General features: G+C 48.3%; 1 protein-coding gene across 3 annotated transcripts in view; it reads right to left on the reverse strand.

Annotated features, from left to right (window-relative positions):
• Kcnk9 (potassium two pore domain channel subfamily K member 9) overlaps positions 1-15,330 on the reverse strand; it is a 124,979-nt gene that overhangs the window by 84,393 nt on the left and 25,256 nt on the right. The window contains exons 2-3 of one of the 3 annotated variants that reach the window (XM_057792458.1): positions 12,583-13,502; positions 3,436-7,544 (exon numbers count right to left, since the gene is read on the reverse strand). In XM_057792458.1, coding sequence (XP_057648441.1) covers positions 12,622-13,502 — 881 coding nt within the window. In that variant the 3' untranslated portion in view covers positions 3,436-7,544; positions 12,583-12,621. Of the gene's footprint in view, positions 1-3,435; positions 7,545-10,945; positions 13,503-15,330 lie in introns of those variants that run through there. The other 2 variants (XM_057792459.1, XM_057792457.1) reach the window with 2 other exon arrangements.

Raw genomic sequence — 15,330 nt, forward strand, 5'->3', positions numbered from 1 at the left:
GCAGTCCCAGTGACCCAGCACACAGACGTGGGCTGCAGACAAGCTTCTTCTCAGGAACAAGTGGCTTTGTCCTGGAACAGCAGTGTTCTCAGAGTAACTCGGGTTATTTTTGTTCCTTAAAACTCCTTTACAACCTTCATGGTTTTTTTTCCATTTCCATGTGTCTAGGTGTGGTTTGTACACATATTCCATGTGTACACAGAGGCCAGCAGTTGATAGCTGGAGTCAACTTCAATTTTACTTGGTCTTCCACCTCGTTCACTGAGGCCGGGTATCTCAATCCCAGAGCTAGCCAGCTTGCCCAGGAGATCACTTGCCTCTGGAATTAAAGATGAGCTGATACATCCACTCTACCCCTGAACTCACTGCATAGCCAAGGATGACCTGGATCCTAGGAATCCAAATTCAGGTCCTCAGTCTTGCCAGGCAGGGGTCCACATTAGTAAATATGGCACTGAATTCTATCGCTAGCGCAGAAACTGGCTTCCATATTCTTAGGGGTTCAGCACATACTTGACTTTCAATAACTATTTCTCAAACTGAATATTCAAAATATAGGATAAGCCTACCATAGTAGCTACTCAATAAATACCCTGTCTTTTTTTTTAAAGAGGATTATGTATGTGCTAAGAATACCCATGGAATCTAGTATGCTTTATATTAATATTCTGAACCATTTGGGGTTCAGCATGGGTCAGCACCAGGGTCCCACATTTGGCTCTGATCCAAATGGTCACCATACCGTATTTTTCCAACTGATCTACACTATACACCAGGGGCTCCTGCATGCATCCAGACCTGTTGTGTCCTGCATGGGTGAGCTAGGCCAAGTTGTCAAGAGTTTGAAACAGGATAGTCATTCACCAAGCTATGATTCTATGGCCAAAGCTATATCTCTGGGGGAAAAAAATGCCTTTGTCTTCCACAGATGCCATCTGCTCACCAGACTCCAAACTAACCAAGCACAATCTATCATGCCTACACGGAAAGGTCCTTATATTATGGGCTACCCCGGGGACCAGTCGCATATATACAAGCCCATACTAAGTTTTGACAGTCAGATTCTCCCTAGGAATTTAGGAATAAGATCCAATGATTATTAATTACAGGAATCCAAGGTGAAAAATCGGACCAGTATGGGTATTTTGTGGGCATCCCTGGCTTATTGTAAGAGGCTTGGGCTGGGACTCTGGTTTGTGTGAATTGGCTTGGCTCCTGAGCTACTGAATCGCCCAATGATGGTCAAGTCTAGGTTACATAATGCTTCCTCCTTCCTGTCCTCGAGATTTTGCCAAGCTGGATGGACATCCAGAATGGATAGCTGTGTCCATGGGTTTCAGAGGCGGTGTAGATGCTGTGATGTGAAAATGAACGCTACAAGGAGTGAATCCTACGCACTGTGTGCTCGGCTCTGGGGAGCAACCGGTGACCTGGGTATTGTCTTCTCCTAGTGATGGGGGTGATCTCTTGACTTTGTAACCCAAAGACATGTTCCAGAATGTTCATGGCTGAATTCCTGATAACTAGAAGAGGTTCCCTTAAGTAAACTAGGGTCTGGGAAGATGACATGGTGGGTAAGATGCTTGCTACACAACATGACATGGTTTGTGCTCCTGTTTTCAGAAGGTTGTGCAGACTTAGAAGCAAGGGCCACTCACATTTTAAATAGAGGAGTACATGGAAAAGATTGTACTAAAGGAGAGGCCTAAAATAGGGTAGGGCCACTCCAGGGCAGTGCTCAACTTTGCTAAATAATCAGAATTAGGAATTCTTTAAGTGGGGGGCATCTCTGTGCAGACCCCTACTTCTTCTAGAGATGTAAACCAGTCCTAAGATGGGTATTGAGCTCCTGGTAGCCCATGTGCTCAGGAACAGACGTGAATTGCTTGTGGCTCTCCAAGTCCTCCCCCCCTCCCACACACACACACAGGCACAGTGGTTCTCTTGCTGTGTGAGTCCTTTGGTGGCAAGGTCACCTTGCTTCAGGACCTAGGTGTAGCAGCCTCTAGCTTAAGACCACCTTGTCTGTATAACAAAGGAGAATTCTGGAAGGTTTTGTGCTGTTCAATACTCCATCTGGGACGTATCCAAGTCACTTCACTCAAGGCTCATTGGCAGAATGAGTCACATGACTGTTCCCACCGAGGGGACCAGGAGGTGTCGCTCCCACCCCCTCTCTAGTGGATTTGGAGTTTGATCAGAGTCAACTGATCTGAGGAAGAATGGGTTCATCTGTTAAATATACCCGAAGCTTTGAGCTGAGAAAGTTCAGGTTCTTCTGGACAGTGAGCTCTCAAATCCTGTAGTGTGGTGGAGGGAGACCTTGGAGCAAAGTGGGGAGTGTGACCTTTTGTCTTACAGGCTAGCCCACAGAAAGCGCCCTTAGGGAGCCACAGCCTTGCAAGACCCAAGAGCCTGGGTGCTTAGCAGTCCAGCTGGCTGCCATTGAATAAGGAAAAAAAAGATTGCTTGGTCTCCAACATGTGAACATAGAAGTTTTTGTGCCCCGAGGAAACTGGGAACACGAGTGACATGCCATCAAGGTGCCCACCCCTTGTTGGCTGCTTGAGGAAGGATGACCAGAACACAATGCAAACATGCCAGAGACTTTAATTTAAAAAAAATAGAAAAATGCAATAGTTTACAACTCTACAACAGCAGATGATTTTCCTGCAAAGACATGTAAAATATATACAGCTTGCTTTACTGCATTTGTTACAAAAGGGAAAGGGAAAGATCCGGTCCCCGCATAAGGTACATATTTTACATGAGCTAGATGGCTACTAAGATGTGTAAACATTGGTCATACAGGTTATGCCTTTCATTTTCCTGGTAAGCTACATAATACATACATCTGTTTGAGGGGTGGTGTTCTAAGGCCTTTTGTGAAGATGCTCTCTCCTGACGGCTGAGTGGCCAGAGAGGGTGAACACAGGCCACACACAGGAATGCAGGTGACTCTGTCATTGGGCAGGGGTCGCTGGTCTTCCTCTTCAGGGACAGGGCTCCGCCCAAGGTCTGACATCTGTGGTGAACCTCTCATGCAAACATACCCACAAACCCTAGGACAGAAAGGTAGATTCCCACCAGGCTCAGGACACAACGATGCCACCCTCCTGGAATGTGACAATGTCTAGACAGTGCTTCAAACTCATTTCCTGTGGAACTTTCGAGGTTTTCATTGCCTTTCCCACGGGGGCATTTAGCCAGCCTTTGGCAGCTCCACCTTCAGAAACACCCCCAGGTACTCACACTGTACCTCACCACACAAAAACAATAATGGGCACCACCCCCAAAAGAGCAAAATAAAAGATCCAAAGATACCTAGTGAAAATGTTCATGTGTGTCCTCTCCTCCTCTGCCTCTCCTCCTCCTCTGCCTCTCCTCCTCCTCTGCCTCTCCTCCTCCTCTGCCTCTCCTCCTCCTCTGCCTCTCTTCCTCCTCTGCCTCTCACACGCACACACGCACGATTACATGAGGGACCACATCCCCATGTCTCCACCTTCTCACCCCACAGCCCCCATACTCCCAGGAACCCTGTGAGTACATGCCAGTTATTTTGACAGAGACACATTTGACACTAACTCAAGCTTCATGTCTATACCCAGCAACACAAATGACAGGCGTTTTGCTTTTTGCTCTTGGGCTGGTTCTGTTGACTGTCATGAGGTACACAAACACATTGGGCTAAGGTTAAAACAGTACAACTAGCCATAGGCTAGAAAGTCTTCTTCCCATGTTTATCAACTGTGTAGTAAAAACTCAGTTTATTGTCTGTCTTTGACATCCTCCTTTCCTCATCTTCTGTGTGTAATTGTAAACCTTTCTATCAAGGTATGGGAAAGTAACAAAGTATCCCAAACTTCTCTGGATGGGTCTGATCTAACTTCTTATGCAAATTTTGCCCAGCAGGATTTGCAGGGTCTGCCCCCAGCACAGTGTCTGTTTGGAGGTTTCTGATAAGGCAGAAGATGGGCTAAGATGACCTCAGAGGGGCCTTCCCAACCCAAAACCAGCTGTCAAAATGCTATTTGTGGCCTGAATGCATAATTAGCCCTTTTCTGGAATATGTTCTTCTCGGAGGAGCCATCAAATTACAGAGAAATCTTGTTAATTGTGGGTTCTGCTTCACTGGGTTCCCACTCATCGTATTTTCCCCATTTCCTTTGATTTTTATTTTTCTACCCAACTTCTAAAGTTCCAGTTTGAAAAATAAAATTAAAACAATTGTCAAAGCATGCTCTCCCTTCTCTGTTCCCTAAACCTGTAGCAGGAGCTCACACATCATGGAGGCATGTGCCCCACTGAGCTCACAGCCTCGTGGGGTCAGGGAGGGCCTGTCCATGGAGCTCTCCAGGGTGACTCAATATAGCACAGCTGCTCCACCTGATCTGTGAGTGACAGTGGGACCAGCAGGTGCACATTAGCCACCACTGCACAGCAATGTCCCCACAGCTGCCGTTCACATCTGGAACTGTGCCATCCTCTCTAGGTAGAGAAAGGTAAGGACCCTTTAGGAGAAGGAGGGCTTTGGTTGACAGTCGGTTGGCCCACCCCCAACCATGCCATTGTTCAAGGGAGATAAAGGAGAGCTCACTGGATGGACAATAAACTTAGGGCAGGCCAGTTCTTCAGTGAAAAGTCCATAACCTAGGACAGGAAAAATGCCCCAAGAGAGGGTAACTGGACCATTCTTGGGACTCTAGCCTCATCTTGAAAGGATTTAACCTACTCTCTCCTCTGACCTTTTCCACCAAAATACCAGCAAAGAACTAGGGCGCAGTGATATGAATTTTATCTCCTCTGCTCCAGTATGTATCCAAGAGGCACCCACTTCTGGCCCGGCAATTCCATCTGCTGTCAAGGAGGATGAGAAATGACTTGCCAAGGCCCTGTGACCCAATTGTATGTAAGGAAGGAAGGGAAGTCAGGGCTGGCTCTCAGGGAGATGTCCAGGGTACCCTCCACCCACTGCCCAGCATGCTGCAAAAGGCAAACCAACACTTATTTCAGAGCCAATACTATGCCTGGAGTTTACAAGATCCTTCTCAGCCCACCTCACACTCCAAATCGAGCATGCTCTCTGGATACCAAGTCTCTCCAGCACTGGACTGGAGCCTCCAAAGTGGTCAGGACCCAAGAACAAAATGGGAAACTACAAAGCCAAATGTACCAAGTAACTCAAGCTTCTTTCTCTTCTCCCACCTCTCTCCAGACCATAAGTTATCCCCAACAGAGCTCTTCATGTTGGTTGTCACCTTGCAGAAAGTACAGTGAGAGGCAGAGCAAGCCCACCCCTCCCACTGTCTGCTTTTGTGTTCCCACACAATTTTAGACAAGGTACCCTTCAGGGTCAAATTTTCAGCCCTGTGTTCTTAGAAGGTCAGTTACACCAGCATCTGTAGGGTGAGGCTCTACCCTGCATCCTTCCAGAACCATCCTTGGCTGGGCTGGGATGACAGGATTGAGCAATTTTTATGCTCAAAGTCATTCTCAAGTCTACCTCTTAGGAAGAGTCATGCGACAGTGTCACACAGCGTTATTGGAGGGGTCCCACAGAAGCCCTTTGTCCTGTGCAGGTGGCAGGCACTTTCTGCCATGTGCATGGACCTGCTGGCTACCCTTCATGCCAGAGAACTCAATACCGTAGGTCCCCGGTGTGTCCTCTAGGGTCCATTGGTACGGAGACGCTTCCTGAAGACAATGTCTACAAGGCTAATAATGACAATTACAGGCTTCAACAGCACATGGTTCCCGTCTAGGCATTCATTACTAACGCAGGGAAAGGAGGGACATTCCTGGCACCAGGTATATATATATATTCCTGGAAGCTTCTCCCCTCCATTAGGAATCCACGCAAAGCCTCCATCCCAGGGTGAAACCCACCCATGTGGTTTCCTCAAAGGTAACACCTCCTCTCTCCATTCTCTAAGTTGTGCCCTTGTGTGATTTTTCTGTGTTTGAGGCCTCCACTCCACCCCACCCACACACGTGAGTCTCAGCCCTCTGGGATCTGGTCTTGCAGCTCCTCTGAGCCTTGTCAGTTGCCTGCTGTACAGAAGAGCTCTGGCTGCCCTCCTGCCCAACACCTACACCCCCTCTCGGTACAGAGCACAGGCGTACATTAGGACGCTACATTTCCTCTGTACAGTGCTACACCAGAAAGGGTCTCGAGCTACAGTTTACAGTTTGGGCCCCAACAACAACCCGTTGCCTTGAAGGGAGGCCAGCTGGGCCAAGGATATATACTTCCCCAAGAGCAAGGCAGGTGCTCAGTAAACATTCACAGGTATTGTAGTCCTCACAAGCACTCTGTGCAGCGGGAACTGAGCAGAACCTCCCTCCAACGCGAGAGTGTGAAAACTGAGGCGCGGACGCGGAGGGGTAAATCCACCACCCACCTGTGAATGGCAGAGCTTGGTCCCAGGTGTGTAAAATGCCGGCCCCAAGCAGCTTTCGCCACCCCACGCTGCTCTAGGAGTGGAAGAGGGAACAAAAAGGGTGTTCTTGCCTCTCTCCCAGGGCACCAGAGGTCCAGGGTCTTGGGTCATAGTGTATGATCTCCCCAAGCAAATGACAGGGCTCCACCTGACCCCCTTGTGATGATCCCATCACCAGCCCCACCTACCACAAAGATATATCCCTGCATGCTTCTCCAGTCTGAGATGTACCCACCCTCCAACACCCAGGTGCTTTGCTCTGAGGATTTCCTGGGCCCATGCTAATGGCACACTCAGCCCCTCCAGGCACATGCAATTGAATACCGAACAAAGCAATGCAAACCAAGATTTGTGTTGTTTCCAGGGATTTGCATTGGAATATCCCAAGACTACATCAGTCAGATAACTTGCCTTTGGGCCTGCTTTATTCTGGGACCTTCCTCCCCCTCTGTGAGCACTTTATCCTAAGGCTGACCCATACAAAATTTGCTTTTTAGTGTGTTCACCCATGAGAAGCAAACACAGAGGAACACAGAGAAGGACACTGTTAAATCCACAGGGGAGCAAAACGGGCAGGAAGGACTTTGAAGGGAGGACCAATATGGTCCATCTCTAGCTCCTCGCTGCTGAGCAACAGGGAGACCCTCCCAAGAGGGCAAGCAAAGGTCGCACAGCCATAGCAGGTACATCTCATGGGTCAGAAGGGAAAGGACTGTGCTCTAGAGCATACCAGAGCAAACATCTCAAAGACAGAGATAGCAAATGTAGCCCTTGACGGCCAGGGCAGTGACATGACAATAAGTCATCCTTCTATGGTATCGAATGAGGAGAGAGTACAGTGGTCATCGCCACTCGTGAGGTTGCCGCTAGGTGCCAAGGTGGCCCAACAGGTTTGCAGGCAAGGAGCCCTACAAGGACCATGTCTCCGTTCTTTCTGTCTAGGTATAGCTGGGCCATTCCCACAGGTCTTTAAGGGAAAGGGTGCTGACACTCGCCCCTCGTGGAAGAGGTCCCCGGGAGAGGTGAGAAATCCGAAGCCTGCTTGGGCTTTACAGTGAGACCCAGCATCCATGGACGCCTCTCTTGAAGATGCAGTTAGGTCCCCTAACAGAGGAAAACAATATTTAATGTGACTTATTTATTCACAACAAAAGCAGTAACCACAGAGGTCCCCAGAGAGACAAACAGGAAATGCATAAATCGGGGCCAAACAACATCAACTCATCATATTCTTGTCAACAGTTCCTCAACCTGAGGGAACAAGCAGACGACAGCAGATCATGAGCATTCTGTAAGACTAGGGACCTGGGGGCCTCAAAAATATCGATTATCAAGAGACACAAACACGGAGAGGGAGGTGCCCTCGATTGGGGGGTTGGGAAACAAGACAAGGGGTTGTGAGGGGTGATTTGGATGGCATCTTAGATTGACAGACAAGCTCAATAGGACATTTTGGGGGCACTTGGGGAAGTCTATACAGAGTGTATTATAGTAGATGTTTTTATGCTAAGTTTCTTAGGTGTGACAATGGCACTACCCTGTAAAAGAATGCACTTTTCGCAGGAGATATACAATGTTATCTTTGGCTGCACCACCTAAAAGCTGTAGACATGACACCTTATCTTCCAACCATCTCGGTGCTGAGGTGGTACTGAGGCTGGGGTTGTGGGTGAGAGGTATGGAAAACCCAGGGTGCTGTTCTATCAATTTTTCTGTCACCCTTGGATATTTTTTTCAAGGGTAGTATCAGGGAAATCATAATCATAGACTTCTGTTTTCCCGAAGCAGCAACCTTTACCAGCATGTAGTCAAGATGGGACCACAGAAAGTCAACACAAGCCCCCTACTGTAGAGAACCCATGATGCATTACACTATGGTCAACACAATGACCAATGCTCTATGCCAACACTCATGTCTCTTCCAGCTCTCTATCTCCTGCCATGATTTTGGCTGGGCTTTTTGATGACCCAGTCTTCAAATGTGAGCAGCTCATCCAAGCCAAAGGTCCTTGTGGGTCAAGCTCATCTTCCGCTAAGGGCCCCTAGATCACCACCATCACTGTATCATCGTGTTATAGAGAAGGCTACGGAGGCTCGAGGAGTGAGCCAACTGGAGAGCAGTAAGGCAAGACAGAAGGACCATTCCCTGCCCTACCACCCTGTCCTCACCTAGGATGCCTCCTGGGTCCTGAAAAGACCTTGACTCTGGAGGCAAATACAGCTCAGATGTGTGTGAAAATCATAACCACTTTCAGAACTAAGCCACAGTTAACAGACTCTGGCAAGCTTGGAGCTAGGAGAACGGACACATTCTAGCATACGCCTCAGTTCTCATACCGCTCATACACTCTCAATGAGTCTCTACCTAGGGCACATCATTGTAGAAAGAACACGTGGAAGCAAGGCTAGGAGCCCCCATGCTGGGTGATCATTCTCTGATCTTTCTTTCCCTCCAAGTGCACAGACAAGGGAGAGCTCCAAGGAGCCCTGGTCCCTCTAGATTCCAGCTGGAATAGATTGGCACTGGGACTCAAGGGCCACACAGCTTTTATATCGAGATGAAATAGATAAAAAAATGACCTATCTCAGCTTATCAGCTTACTCTCCAGATGTCTTCTCAATCAGGTACACCCATCTACTATGGCCATGCTGAATGCTAGTGCTCCTGTCAATCAATCACCCAACTATGGCTCTCAGCCTTCCAAAGCGAGTGATAGATTGCATTTGGAGCATGCAATTTCTGGTCTTGGAGGCTGCTCCCTTGGCCTCCACTGGAGTGGGGCAGCCATAAAGCACAGAGCTGGTTCCAGTTTGGGACCTAACAGAGAATCTCAAAACCTAGAGAGTGAGGTTCCTTCTGATGTTCAGTGTCTAACAGGCTGATGGGTGAGACAGCATCTTCTTGGAATGGGTACCTTTAAGGGTCCAAATGGGATGGACACTAGAAATCAGCAAGCCTTGAGCTCTGGGTTACTCCATAGCTTTGTCTACCTCTTCCTGTCCTGGATGAAGTAAAGATGGAGATCACTTAGTGAAGAGTTCAAGTGAGTCAGATATCTTAAGTGTATACAAGGCAAACTGACTTCCAGGAACTGGACAGCAAGTCAGCCTTCAGGCTCCTGAAGCCGAATTCCTTATGCAAACCACCTGGCATGAGGTCATCTCCCTTGCTGTTGAAGGGGTTTGGTTAAACAGAGGGAACGGTACAACAATCACTTGGCTGAAAGAAGATACCAAGTGAGAGAGGGAGAGAGGCCTTGGCCAGAGACACAATCCAGTCCAGCAACAGGGGATCTTTGGAATACTGTGCAAAACAGCAGCAAAGCAGCCAGGACAAGAGCAAAAGGAAGCATGAAGATCTATGTTCTGACACAAGACCTCAGATATGTTGACTCTCCTGAACCTCAATCTTCTCTTCCAAAAGGAAGGAGTCTGTGGAGCTCCCCCTCTTGGAGGTCCTCTGCCTCTACTGGTGGGCTCTTCATGGGAGTGACCCACTCCCCTCTTGTAAAGAGGAAAGTCCTTCAGAACTTGACTTCTCCCTGCCCTCACCCCAAGGAAGCACATCACTGGATGTGCCCACAGAACAGTCTCATCAGGTCCCATGCTAAGGACCAAATGGGTCCTTCGAGAAAATCCACTCACAGAGAGATAAGTCAAGTTTCATTCCCTCCCTCCCTCCATGCTCTTATTGGAAGAGACAGCTTGGTAACATTTCTTCCAAAGATGAACTGGCAATAAAGCCAAAAGCATGGTGAGTGAGCGTGTTACAAGAACAAATTTAGTCTACAAGCCTTTACCTTCCAGAAAATGAGGAGGGGTCAGCTCTGTGGGAATGTAGAAAGTGGTGTCTGTATTTCTCTGGGAAGCCGGGGTCTCCCTGCCATTACATCTTTCCCACAAAATGGTCACTGTGTGACCACTTTGCACAAATACATAAGTGGGAAGCCAGCTCTGAAGTCAGGCTGAGCCTATGTCCCTCTGACTTGACTCCTGGGCCGCACGACTGGCCCTATGGAGACACAGAGCAGGGTCCCTCCTCCACTGGAGGGCTGAGTCAGGGCACACTGGTGTCAGGAAGTCCACCTTCTGGACCTTCTGGGGTAGGGACTGAGAGTAGATCCTTGGTTTTCTCAGTGCCCTAGCACCATATACAGAGGTGATTACACATACTCCCCATTTGAGGGCAAATCTTACAACACTTTCCAGGGGATTCCTACTTGTGTTCTAGGAAGCCTCCTCAGAGCATAAAGTACTCTGCATAGAGGCCTGGGGTTGTCACCCCTGTGACCCAAAAGAGCCAACAATCACAGAGCAAAAACATTCAAGAAGAGGGCTTGCTTCTATTCTCTCTCTTGAGAGCCCTGCACAGAGCATTCCATATAACAGAATCTCAAACAAGTGAACTGATAAAGACCTTGAAGTTTATGTCAGCTTTGGCCAAGAGAGTCTGAGGTTCACAGACTCCTCTTGAAGGTCCCGTGTCCTAGTAGGCATTAAGTGCATGCATCGACTTTCCAGAGGAGTCTTGGATGCTCCTGGTTTCAGCCCAATGGCACATATGCTTGGAACTGGTGGCATTTGGATGCTGTGTCCTTTAAGAAATCTTGAAGACCAGCAAGTGCATTCCTTGTGCATGCGTAGTGTAGCCAAAGCCCATTTCCATCCAAAAGCCAGGAACTTCCAGTGTACGAAGGAGGAGAGGGAGAATGGGTGAATGGGTGACTTTTAGAGATGACAGGTTTGGCAATGAGAGAAACTGGAGTCCCTCAGTGAGTGCGAAGGCCGAGCTGCCCTCGGACCCCTGCAGTTGAAAGGGCCTACATACGATGTGCCATGTTCTCTAGCCTAAACTGTCCCCTAAGGGGTCATCCTTTATTGAGAGTGGGGAAGAGTTTCTCCACTACCTAGACAAAAGCATCCCCTGAGATTGACAATTTCCCAGTAGGCCAAGATATAGCCCCTAAACTCTTCCTGAGACCAATGTGAACTTGCCCCTATTCACAGATAAAATGCATTTAGAGACTCTTTCCTGAAATATCTATCTATCTATCTATCTTTAAACAAGGAACATCCTGTCACTTTCTGATTAGGAAAAGAAACCACATTATCATTCTGATACCCATTCTCATCCAAGCATTCCAGAATTATCCATGCAGGTAGAGGCTTCGGAGTCGTCATCGTCATAGTCATCATCGTGAGAAAGAGGGAAATAATAAAATAGCTACTCTTGGGCCCCAACAACTCTCCTGTCTACGCTGACAACTCCAGCTGCAGGGGAAACTGTTGGAACTTGAAATGCCGAAACTAAAAGTGTCTTGAGTAAGTGGGCACTGGTGGCTTCTGACTACCTTTGCAACATTTGCTCTCTTGTGTCAATGACGCACACCAGTTCCACAAAGTGCATGCTTCTTAAGATTTAATTTTAAACTAGAAAGCTAACCTGACCCCTGTGGTCCCGCCCACCTGCACCCTGATGAGTAACGGATGAGATTCAGACGCTAGCCATTTGAAGCCATGGCCATAGGTTCAAAGTGCTTTTCTGGGATGTGCTCAATTTGGCAAGGCGATCAACCTCGCAGGGTTTAGTTTGTTTGGAAGCAGCCTCAAGGAGACTGCTAAGGAAAGGGTATGAGTGAGGAGTAAAGTGAACACCTGATACTTCCACCTTGTCGCACAACACACCTGCACACAGAAGCACATACACACTCATTTTACACACGCGTACATACAGCCACCCAGTCCTTGGGGAAGAAGAGAGGAGTTAGGTGGGAGACATCACTACAGGTAGGCAGTCAAAGGCTTTGGGCTGGGCATCCTCTCAGCTCTGTCTTGGTGCTCTTGTTCTCACACCTGTCCTAGGAAAGCCACCCTGGGTAGAGGAGGCAGGGTGGGGAGGAATGTAAGGCATAACTCTGCTGGGGAGAAAGGAAGGAATCCATGCCTCGTGGGCAGGAGCAAGTTTCGGAGAGGATTGGGCCTCTATTTTCCCTTTGGACAGCTCTGCCTGGCTGGAAAGGTGGGGAAGAAATGAAACCAGGAAAGGACACGGAAGAAAGGAATGATGATGACCGTAATCACAAAAAAGAGAGAGAAAATAATAAACAAGGAGGGAAAGAGGAGTTGGGCCAATGGAACTTACATCAGCATGACAAATGTCTCTTCTACTTCCCTCCCACACTTAGATGGACTTGCGACGGAGGGCCAGCCTGTGGTTCTCCCCGCAGGTGTGAATCCCATGAGGGATGGGGCCGAATGGGGTCCGGAAGAAGCTGTTCTTCAGTGTGTTTGGGGAGATCTCCTGAACCCTGCAGGAAATGGAGTGGACAGTAGCCCGGACACGCCTGCTACCCACACCGGCAGCAGCGGCGGCAGCGGCGGCGGCAACAGCGACATCATCAGGAATGTCGTCATCACCATCGTCCTGGGCAACAGCCCCACGAGGAAAACAAAGATAGCACAGGGTTCTGCCGTATCTTTTCAGGAAGTTCCGGGGTTGGTACCTATGGCGGACATCTGGCACATGGATGATCACGCTGTTGGGGTTTCCAGCAATGATCTGCGCAACTTCACTCTCCAGCAGCTCCTCATCGGTATTCATGGTCAGGAATCGCAGGACCACGAGGTTGAGGAAGGCACCGATGACAGTCAGTCCCACCAGGATATACATGAAGCTGAAGGCCACGTAGAATGGCTTCCTCTGCAGGGCACCTTTGGACTGCAGGGCCACAAAGTCTCCAAAGCCTATAGTAGTCAGTGTTATGAAGCAGTAGTAGTAGGCGTGGAAGAAGCTCCAGTCCTCACACTGGGAGAAGGCAGCCGCCCCAAGGCACAGGGTGCCCATGCAGGAGAAGAATCCGACGGTCACCATGTTTTCCATGGAAACATCAGTGTTGCACATGCCACAACACTTCTTGATACGCTTCAGCAGGCAGCGCACGAAGGTGTTCATGCGCTCACCCAGACTCTGGAACATGACCAGCGTCAGAGGGATGCCCAACACAGCATAGAACATACAGAAGGCCTTGCCAGCATCAGTGCCAGGTGCAGCGTGTCCGTATCCTACAGGAAGGAAAAGAGAAATGAGGACGGTAGTCAGGAAAGGTTCTGTGAAGTCCAGGAGAAAGACGGAAATTGTCAAACAAGATTGGAGCACAGAAAGACAAAGTACCAGTTCAGAAGTCCCATGAGCCCTGCAGTAGGAGGGATGGGGTAGGGGACGTCAACACAAAGGGCTTCAGCATACAGATGAAGTACCTCTAATCTCAACATGTAAAATCAAAAACTCCGACAAAACCCAAAACTTTTTGTTTTGTTTTGTGGCAGTGTCTCAGGCAGTCTAAGCTAACCTCGGACTCAATATGTACCTGAGGCTGGCCCTGAACTCCTGATCCTCCTACCTCTACCCTCCAAGTGCTGGGATTACAGGCATGTGCTGTCAAGGCTTTTGGAGGATCAGCCCGATGCCATGAGTAGAAGATTCCATGCAACGAAATTTTGCGCTCAACCTAGAAATCGCCTTTATTAGCTCCTTGCATTTGCACTGGAGTTGCTGCCCTAAAACAGCTCATTATATAGATACAGATGTCCCCAAATCTGAGAAGATCCCAAACCCCAAGCACAAGAATGGGTAGCAGCATTTTGGATATGGGATGCCTATTAGCCTTAACTAGCTTACCACCTAGGAGGCAAAGAAGTCTCATTTGAAAAGCATCCCTTGTGATGGTTTGATATCTAAGAGGCGGAGGCTGTGGTTTGAAACCAGGGAGGCTGAGGCATGTCAATGTTCTTAGAGCAACACACATCTTTACTACTAGGAAAATTACCAAAGAACAAAAACACGCGAGAGAAAATGGAATACCCTGACCATGGATCCACATATAGAGTAAATACTTGAAAGAACAGTCACTGTGTGCCAGCGGGAGGCTGACTCCTCGTGTGCCATATCTGCCTAACCGTATAATGACCCTAATCAAATGGGGTAATGATCCCAAGTCCACAAACTAGAAAGCAGGGTAACTAACAAGACATCTTCAGAGCTGGGGTTCCAGCTGGGTATGTTGAGAGAATGAGGGGAAAATCACATGTTTAAATTGGGAGAAGTCATGGCAGGGCTGGAAGAACTTGCTTTGGTTCCATGTGTTCAGTGCTTGTATCTCCGTGCCTAGGCAGGTGCCTCAAAGGTACAATGCTGGTCTAGTAATAGAATGTAACCTTGTATCAAAAGTAACCTTGCTAGAGAGCCAACACACAGCCCTCGAAGACCTCAGTGCCTGTTGGCTCTGTTTCAAGTTCTTAAATGAATATTGCCCAGGGATAGGGGTTGGGGGGCGGGGGGGAACAGCACAGACGGTGTTTGGACTGAGAATTTGAAAGCAGGAACTCATCTTCAAAGCCTGCCCCATCAAGGAAGGTGACAAATCTGTTTTCCTGAGTTATATGCTATGGTCATGATACCACCTGTATTATGTTATACCCCAGAGAGTCTCTGTCATCTCATCTGCCGTGTGGACTGATGATGCTTCAAGGTAGACTGTTGGGCAGATCTCCTGAGATCAGAAACACAATGGGAACCTACTAAGCTCGAGTCTCTCCACCCCAATTTCTATTCTAACCTTGCTCATCTGCTATACTTATGGTCTCTTTCGAAGACCAATCTCATCCTCTCTGGCCCCCAAACCCTCTTCCCTAGCCAGCACTTGAACTCTGCTGCCCTAGCTGACCCCCACCCATTACAAAGGAAAATAAATGGCATTACACAAAGCTGGAACCAGGCTAGAGAGGTTAAGAGTGGGGAGACAGAAAAGCAGAGACGGACTACAATGTATATCTGGATAGAAATCAACCAGTGTGAAGAAAGAAAAAGATTGAAAGCAATAAGATACAAAGC

The sequence above is a fragment of the Chionomys nivalis genome, chromosome 17 (assembly GCF_950005125.1).
Source record: "Chionomys nivalis chromosome 17, mChiNiv1.1, whole genome shotgun sequence".
In the NCBI taxonomy this organism is placed as follows: domain Eukaryota; kingdom Metazoa; phylum Chordata; class Mammalia; order Rodentia; family Cricetidae; genus Chionomys; species Chionomys nivalis.